The 9,299-nt window shown below is 28.7% G+C and overlaps 2 protein-coding genes across 3 annotated transcripts in view; both read left to right on the top strand.

The window, feature by feature from the left end:
* Nucleotides 1–5,669: 5,669 nt before the first annotated feature.
* Nucleotides 5,670–7,732, top strand: LOC120081028 (lysosomal beta glucosidase-like). Its single transcript, XM_039035708.1, has 4 exons — nucleotides 5,670–5,922; nucleotides 6,265–6,517; nucleotides 7,071–7,275; nucleotides 7,624–7,732. The coding sequence occupies exons 2-4, from the start codon at nucleotides 6,319–6,321 to the stop codon at nucleotides 7,730–7,732; spliced, it is 513 nt and encodes a 170-aa protein (XP_038891636.1). The 5' UTR covers nucleotides 5,670–5,922; nucleotides 6,265–6,318.
* LOC120081541 (beta-glucosidase BoGH3B-like) overlaps nucleotides 7,627–9,299 on the top strand; it is a 5,470-nt gene continuing 3,797 nt past the window's right edge. The window contains exons 1-5 of one of the 2 annotated variants that reach the window (XM_039036511.1): nucleotides 7,627–7,714; nucleotides 7,842–7,987; nucleotides 8,227–8,470; nucleotides 8,596–8,700; nucleotides 8,831–9,013. In XM_039036511.1, the coding sequence (XP_038892439.1) occupies nucleotides 7,911–7,987; nucleotides 8,227–8,470; nucleotides 8,596–8,700; nucleotides 8,831–9,013 (609 nt within the window). In that variant the 5' untranslated portion in view covers nucleotides 7,627–7,714; nucleotides 7,842–7,910. The other variant, XM_039036512.1, reaches the window with a different exon arrangement.

The following is a 9,299-nucleotide window of genomic DNA, read 5'->3' as shown; positions in this document are numbered from 1 at the left end:
ATGATATTTTAAATAAAATAATAATTATTGTTTGCTTGTGATATCGTGGCACTTTTTGATAGGAACGATGACGTGGCTTTAATAACATATTTTATATTATCCACTTTCCAAAAATTGACCATATTATTATTAGTGGTAGTATTATTATTATTATTTTATTTTGAGACGACATCAAATCTCTTATTTTTTGTCATGCAAATATTGCTTATAAATATGATAAAAGAGAAGTCCGTTGCGTATTTGTGTCTCGAATCTGCTTCTCTCACTTTCTTTGGCTTCTTAATCGGATTTTACCATTAGCTGCCTTTTAAAAGAAATTCTGTTGGTTTCAGGTAATTAGGCTCATAAATACTCTTTTTATTTGAGTTTTTTTTTTAAAAATAATTATTTTAAATGACAAAATTATTAAAAATATTTTTAAATATAACAAAATGTATCTATAGGTGCATAGATAGTGATAGCGTTTATGGATAGTGATATTTTATTATATTAATAAATAAATTAACTCATTTTCTTATATTTTAAAACTTTCATTTTTTAAATGTAAAAGTTTTAAAGACTTTTTTTCTTTTTAAAGAAAAATGTATAAGCTTATCTTTTAAAAGAATTGACTGAGAATTCAATTTCTTCAAGAATATAAAGATAAATTGTAAAAACTATCTTTAAAATATGGTAGTAGTTGCAATTATACCCTTAAACTTTCAATTTCAAAAAATTGAGCTCTCAAACTTATGCAATTGTTAAAATTAGATCCTCAAACTTACATAATTGTATAAACTGTAATAATCGTATAAGTTTGAGGGTTTAATTTTTTATCATCTATGGGTCCAATTTCTACAACTATTGTAAGTTTGAGGGCCAATTTTTTACAATTCAAATTTAAAGATGCAATTGTAACTACCACCATACTTCAAGAGTGATTTTTACCATTTTTTTAAAATATAAAGACAGTTGTTTTTTTTAAAAAAATAAATAAGAAGATCATTGTTGTGAGAAACACAATCATGTAGTCTCTATATGTTTTTCCAATTTAATATAGGTTTTGTTGGTTAGAAAAAAATTATTATTCTTATTAGAGATGTTCACAGGTGGGACGGGTTGGGATGACTTCCCTATCTCCCTTCTCGTTATCTATTTCATTTTCATCTTTGCAAAATTATCTATGGGAATTCCTTATGGGGAATAGGTTCCTAGCGACGAATGCAGAAAATTTGTTTGGATTTTTTGGACTTTGATATCATATTTAATAGTATGAGGTTTTATCTAAAGGTTAATGGGCAATCTGAGAAGTAGCTCATCTATTTTATAAAAAACTTAAGGTTATTTGATTTTTTTAAATGTGAGATTCTCAACGATTTTGAAAAAAAAAAAACAAATTTGTATTTATACTAGATTTATAACATAACTATTATGAATTGTTATAATTATTATTTTCTGCTTTATTTTTTTTTTATATATAAAGAAAAATATTGTTCAATTTTAAAATTTAAACGTACGCAACAGAAACTTAAAGCTAAAATGAGTTTTTAAGATAAAATATACATACGTTATTTGTTTAGGGTCGTTTGGTTTGGAATTTAGACTCGGTTTTATTGGCATATGACCCCAATTCTATTTCTGAAAACTGTTTTCGAATTGTCTTATCCAAATAGTATAAATTTTGAAAACAATAATTTTATATTTTCTTCGTATTCAGAATTTGAATTTTAAAATATAAAATATAGAATTATATTAAATAAAGATAAACTATTTAAAAATATTGCATGTCATATTTCAAAGTTCAAGTATTATGTAATGTATTATAAATTAAATTAGGTTAAATTTCAAATTTGGTCCATATGATTTGGATAAAATTACAAGTTAGTTCGTATGATTTTAAAATTTAGAATTTAGTTCCTAGGGTTTGTTGTAACCTCATATATGGGACTAAAGTTTCAATTTTTAATATAAATTTTATAATATCACAAGAAAATAATTATATTATTTCTTTTAACATAAAGCATTTTCATAAATAAATTAATAATAATTTATTACCAACTAGTACTTAATGGGTATTAGTTTACAATAGTTTACAATAAATTTGACAAATGGTTTACAATTGTTTAAATTAGAACCCAAATTCTGAATTCTGCTATAAAACACATATATGAAAAATTGAAATACAACTCTTATTTTCATTTAATCTCTTATTTTCAAATTTCTATTTTCAAATTCTCTACCAAATAAACCATTAGATATCGTTTAGGACTTTCAAACATAGAAAAATGAATCAAAATATTTATAATTATAGCAAAATGTCATTGTTTATTAGTGGTAGACACTAATAGAAATCTATTTGTATTGATCAATATCTATTCTTGAAATTTTTCTATATTTATAAATATTTTCGATCATTTGGCATTTAAAACAATTTCTCTATTTATTATGCATTTTAAATGGAAGATACGACGCCATAATAACTATTCAACATTTTAAATTGTAAGCTCAACAATTATTGGTGGATTATAAAAATCGAAATATATGTAATTTATGTAAATTTTTGCGAGTAAATAATTTTGTATAGTTCGTATATGGTATAAAACTACATGAGTATTGTAAATATAAATTTATATGATAAAATTTTATAGTAATGGAATTAACAAATATAAAATCAAGAGAAATAAATTCACTTGGCAAACGTAATAAATTTATCACCTATGAATTTACACAAGTATGCCAAATTTGAGCACTTTAACTTCCTTCCTCTTGTGTTGGGTAGTAATTAAATTATTATTATTTTGAATCAATCTAAGGGCCGTTTAGTGGATTTTGAGAATAAAATGTTTTTTAAAAAATTCATTTTTATTTGAACATTTTTTAATAAAAATGGATTAAAATATTTAAAAAACTTATTTTTGAGTGGTTGTTAAATATTCTAATTTCTTTCGATGTCTTATCTTTTAAATTAGACACTTCAAAATATATTTCAAATACATCATAAAATACCTAATTAACATGAATGTAAGAATACTGATAACACTTTATAAAACTATCCTAATTAACTTTTTTTTTAATAACATAACAATTATAACATGTCATTGTCAAATTTATGTGACCAGCATTGTAAAAAATAAAAAAAAAAATAAAAAATAAAAAAATAAAAAAAAATCTTAAAATTTTGATATTTAATTTTAGAAATTTTCAAAAATAGAAAAATAAGAAAAATTATTTATACAAAATATCAAAATTTAATCATTTTAGACTTTTATTAGTTTTTATCACTGATAGACTATCACTGATAAACGCTGATAGAGTCTATCAATGTCTATCAATTTTTTTTTTTTGTTATTTCTGTAAATAATTTAACATTTTTTTTATTTATGAAAATTTTCCTTTAATTTTTATATCTATTTACATTAAATTCGTTTGAACTTTATTGATTGACAATCAAATATGAATTCTAATAGTTAATTCAAACGTTACTGAAAATGGACTGTCCAGCCCTAGAATTGTAGTACTAACAAAAATTTCAGCCATATTTGATTTTGCCCCATAATCGTATACAAATATCATGTAGAAAATAATAGATATTATTAGAAACTATATTTATATTCTATAATTATAAATATATAAAAATAATAGGTTATATACTAATCACTATAGTTTTTATTCATATTTTTTTTCCATTTTATTTTTACGTGCAGGATGCTTAAATTATTGACTAAAATTTTACATCAATACGCAATGCTTAAATTAAAAATACCATGGAAATGTAAAGAGGTACGTTCTTGTTTCATTTTCTCTCTTCCATTTAACTATTTTTTTTATTTTAAGTATTTTGTGACACTATCAATAGTATTTCTCAATTGATCTTATTACTAAGAGAAATAACGAACAAAAGTATATAATAAATAATCGTTTTCATAATAAAAAAATCTATCACAACAAAACCAATTTGTTAATTTGTCAATTTCTACACTTAATTTTATGTTATTCTATCTTTTACTCCCGAGACAGATGTACGTATATAATTGATATATGATTTTTAAGATATATTTGGATTGATTTGAGAAAAAAAGTGTTTTTCGAAAAATCCATTTTTATTTAAATATTTTTTTAATAAAAATTGATTAAAATACATTTGAAAAATTATTTCGAGTGGTTGTCAAAGATTTCAATTTATTTCAAAATGACTTATTTTTTAAATTAAACACTTGAAAATGTATTATAGCCATACTTTTGGTTTTTTAGGATATGTTTGGTCCAATGAATAAGAATTGAGGAGGAGGAGTAGAATTGTTTTTGTTTGGTTTTAAAAACTAATTTTATGATTTATTAAAGTTTAAACAATGTAGACATAATTGAACATGTAAACAATCATAATTGAAAAAAAAAAAACATATATCACAAATATATGAATTGACATGTAAATAATCATAGATAGAGTATACGAAGTTAAATAACACTATATGCCATTGTTCATTCTAATTAGTTAATACAATAGACATAACAATGAAATTTTATGTTTATTTGGACTCTATAATTTCAATGTATGTTGTGAATTTAAAAATAACTGTCTAATGATAGGGGACCTTGAAATTTTAAGAATTAATTCGATATAAAATTAAAAGCTTTATTAGACGTCTTTAAAAATGAAAAGTAAAAAAGTTTAATGGTTAAATAGACACAAATTTAAAAATTTAGACCTTTTTATGACTGGCTTAGTTGGAGATCCTCGTGAGCGAGTGCTATGACCCCAAGTCTCAAAGCACATGGCTACCCCGTGACACCAAGTTTGTTGGAGAGCTCCCTACCCAACAATCTTACTATTTAGGAAAATGCATAGTTAAATAGCATTATGAGTGTTCGATCTTAGTTGTAATATTTCTGAGATAGGTTACCTCAACCTCTTGGAGAGGGTAAACTCATGTGTAGGGATTTCATTTTTCTCTATGTATGAGACTATTATGACCGATATATCATTATAACTCACATTCTATAGTAAATCACTAACTATAATAACCAACACAACATCCTAATTCCTAAAAGCTTCGATAATCACAAACAAATGTTAAAAACATAGAAAAAAGGGTGAATAATATAAAACACATATCTTCTTCTAAAAACTATCAAATGCTCTTCTTTCATATTATTCAAACGTTTTAGTACATGTTTACGAAAAAATCTGAAATGGTTAAGTAATTTTTATTTTTCTTTTTAAAATCATTTCAAAACACGTATATAATAATTCCAAACCAATCTCAACGATATAAAAACAACATGAAAAATTATAAAATTAACAATAATCTTAAATTTAATAAAAATGATTTTAACAATTTGGAAATAGCTTACAAAACATTAGTCAGTTTATTATTGCGACTCAATTTTTCAAGAAATATTGTATCTACTTCCAAGAACAGTGGCTTGGAAATATATTTTTTTTTATAGGAGAATGATTAAGTACAAGTACAACATTCTGCACATATGTTTATACTCTCACTTTATTTTACTCACATTCTTTCTTTAAAAAAAAATCATTTATTTTTTAAACAATGCCACGTGACAAAGTCTCATTAAATGTTGGGCCGGCTGCATAGGAAATAGATGCAGCTCAGTGCACTTTTTCTCTTTCCATAATTTAGAAGAAAGAAATATGGCGCGCAGAATCAACTGTCAAAACTGTGAGGAATTAGTCCCGAAAGATAGGTCCAGTAATGGCGGAAACGATCTCAACACTCTCTTACTCTCTCTCTCTCTCTCTCGCACTTTTTCTAAGGATTCACCATTTCTCAAGCTTTCGCCACTGCAAAATGCCATTTCCAAAGCTTCTACTCTCTTCCTCCTTCCTCTACCAAACTCAAACATTATCCCCATTTCCATGTTTCCATTGCTTTAACCTAACTTACTCTTCCCTATTTTTCTGTCTTCCACTCACACTTTCAGGTAAACTCCTCTCATCCGCCCTATTGCGTGTACTTTCCTACTATGTGTTTGATTTCTATTGTTTCAGGTGGAACAAAAAGTAGTGTTTCGATCTTCGTTGATTGTAGTTTCGGTTCCTTTTTATGCGATGCTTATTGCTTGTTCTTCAATTGAAACTGACATTGAATTAACAATAATTTAAAGAAAACAGCGGTAACGGTTCTGGAATTGGAGAACAGGAGACGAAAAAGAATGAATAGATACTTTCAAGTTATCGGATAGAAAATTGAAAACTAGCTTAACGAACCCATCTCAGCATCTTGTCTCCAATTTTAACCCCGACTTTATTTTTGGTATTTTCAGAGGGGAGTAACCTCTCAGAGATGGAAGAAAGCCAAGCTTTTTGTTCAGGTGGTTATGACTATGTGCCTGGTATGGTGGTTGTGGACAGCAATGGCGGACGCGGGTAACTTGAAATACAAGGACCCTATGCAACCAGTTGCTGTTCGAGTTAAGGATCTTCTTGGTCGAATGACTCTGGAAGAGAAAATTGGTCAGATGGCTCAGATTGACAGGAGCGTTGCGAATGCTACAGTTATGAAAAATTATTTCATCGGTAAAGCAATAGTCTCTCGTTCTCTCTGTTTATTTATTTATTTATTATTATTTTTCACATTTCCAGTATTATATGTATGCTCTTGATGATTTTCCCCTTTGTCGCTGAATTGATGCTCTATATGTCTTGAAAGTTAGAACATTACAGTTTCTCTAAGTGATCATTAAGTTTCAATGACAAGAATACTGAAGATTAATTGAGATAATTTTTATCATAATAAACACCTTTTTTTTGTAAACTTTTTTTTCAATCTTTTGTTCAAGGGAACTTTCATAGAGTTCATTATTATCTTTAGACTTGTATATGAAGCATTATAGATGTATAATGTTGTGAGTTCAGGAGTTTCAAAATTTATATTATTAAATATGTGTGCGTCAAGTTGTTAAAGTGATGTCAAATTCATGATCAAGGGCACATAATCTAGAGGTTATTAGGTTCCATTATGACTTGTCCCGAGTAGAGAATTCATGCAAAACCCAAATAATATTTATTTGAAATTTGATTATCCGAGTCAAATGACAAAAGGGAAGTATGAACTGCGAAATTTGTGCAGGAAGTGTGCTAACTGGTGGTGGAACTGAGCTACTTCCAGATGCTCGTGCTCAAGACTGGGTTAACATGATAAATGAAATTCAGAAAGGTTCTCTTTCTACCCGATTGGGTATACCGATGATGTATGGTGTTGATGCTGTTCATGGCCATAACAATGCTAACAATGCTACAATATTTCCTCATAATGTTGGACTTGGAGCTACCAGGCAAGTCATCTTCTTTACCTTGTAGCCCTGTTAAAATTGTACTATACCATTATTAGGTGCAAATACAAAGTCTTTACATCACATGCATCTTTGATGTGAACTGAAGTTTAACCATAACTCACCCGTCAATTGAGCTTTGTTGAAGTTTGTCCTCCTAAAAAAACTCTGTTTTCCTTTGGGCAATAAAAAATTATCAAGAATGTTCTCCAAAGTCCTATTAAGCCTTTCAGTGGTTGGATCAGATTCATATTTGACATATTATTTCCTTTTGCTACTATTTTACTATGGTACCGCCACCTGGAAATGTAAAACTTCTTTACCTTTGTTCTTTGATTCCCTCCTACACAGAAACCCTGACCTAGTTCGAAGAATTGGTGCTGCAACGGCACTTGAAGTTAGAGCAACGGGGATTTCTTTTGCTTTTTCTCCATGCATTGCGGTAAAATCATGTTGCTAATCAATATCTAAAATTTCAATAATCATATATTTGATTGGAATATCTAACTACTTGTTTTAGTGGTAAGCTCGATATATAACAGTCTCTATACCTGGAATCTTTCCTTTAGGTTTGTAGGGACCCTAGGTGGGGGCGATGTTATGAAAGTTACAGTGAAGATCCAAAAATTGTGCAAGAAATGACCGAGATTATACCTGGTCTGCAAGGAGAGCCTCCTGCTAAATATCGGAAGGGGATTCCATATGTTGGTGGCAGGTATAGCCCTTGAAAATGTAGAGTTTTCATCATCTAATCAAGAGAAATCATACGACTTATAAATGGGTGGAAGTTGAAAATGGAAATATTGCAGATATAGGACTGGCGTTTGCACATACTATGCATCCTGCGAAACTGTCATTCTTCAACCAAGTTACTGATATAATATCTGATATCTTTGTAATCTCTCTCCTCCTTCCTCCAAAATTATTGAAGTACACTTGTAATTTTCCTTGCAGTCAAAAGGTTGTTGCCTGTGCAAAGCACTTTGTTGGAGATGGTGGTACAACTAATGGCATCGATGAGAGCAATACAGTTATTGACAAGCATGGACTGCTCAGCATTCACATGCCTGCCTACATTGATTCGATCTTCAAGGGCATTTCAACGGTAATGGTTTCCTATTCTAGTTGGAATGGAGTGAAGATGCATGCAAACCGTGAGCTGATAACTGGCTTCCTCAAGGGCACCCTTAAATTTAAGGTATGTCTGATTTTAGATTTGTTTTGAAAAACTAGCTTTTGTTTTTGAAAAGCATTTGCTGATATATTACTTCTGCAATTATGTTATTATGTCGTATTTACAAATTTTACTATGTGCATTTTTAGGGTTTTATCATCTCAGATTGGGAGGGTCTAGACAGAATTACTTCTCCACCACATTCCAATTACACGTACTCTGTTCAAGCGGCAATTTTAGCTGGCATTGACATGGTTGGTGGTCTATTTTTAAGGATACCTTAAATCAAACTTGGATTTTACGTATAACTGATATGTTGTTTTAAAATGTTGAATTGGGTGCAAAATTTAATAACTTAAGTTGCTTTTCTTCCTTATTCTGCAGGTCATGATTCCTTACAAGTATTTAGAGTTCATTGATGATCTTAAGTATATAGTGAAGAGCAATGTCATCCCAATGGATCGTATTGATGATGCTGTTGAGAGAATTTTATCAGTCAAGTTCACAATGGGTCTTTTTGAGAGCCCCCTGGGCGATTACAGCCTTGTCAATGAGCTTGGGAGTCAGGTCTGACTGCACGCTATAGCAAAACATATAGCTTCATTTTTAATTGGTTATTTCAGTTCAAGTGAATTTGATCATTTTAATAAAACCAGTTGGCTTTCAGTCATCTTGGAAGCACTATTTTAATATGACATACGTTCCTTTTCATTTCCATGTTCTTAAAACATTTCTCATCAATGGGTTGGTTTATGGGAAGCTAAAGGGAACAAAATGTTGCTTTTTCTAATGCCCCTCTAACCTTATCTCAATGTGCAAGGTAGCCTTTTTTCTCCATTTAAACTAATTAATA

The sequence above is a fragment of the Benincasa hispida genome, chromosome 7, assembly GCF_009727055.1.
Source record: "Benincasa hispida cultivar B227 chromosome 7, ASM972705v1, whole genome shotgun sequence".
In the NCBI taxonomy this organism is placed as follows: domain Eukaryota; kingdom Viridiplantae; phylum Streptophyta; class Magnoliopsida; order Cucurbitales; family Cucurbitaceae; genus Benincasa; species Benincasa hispida.
The sequence above is the reverse complement of the archived record's forward strand: the minus strand, read 5'-3'. Positions and strand labels throughout refer to the sequence as shown.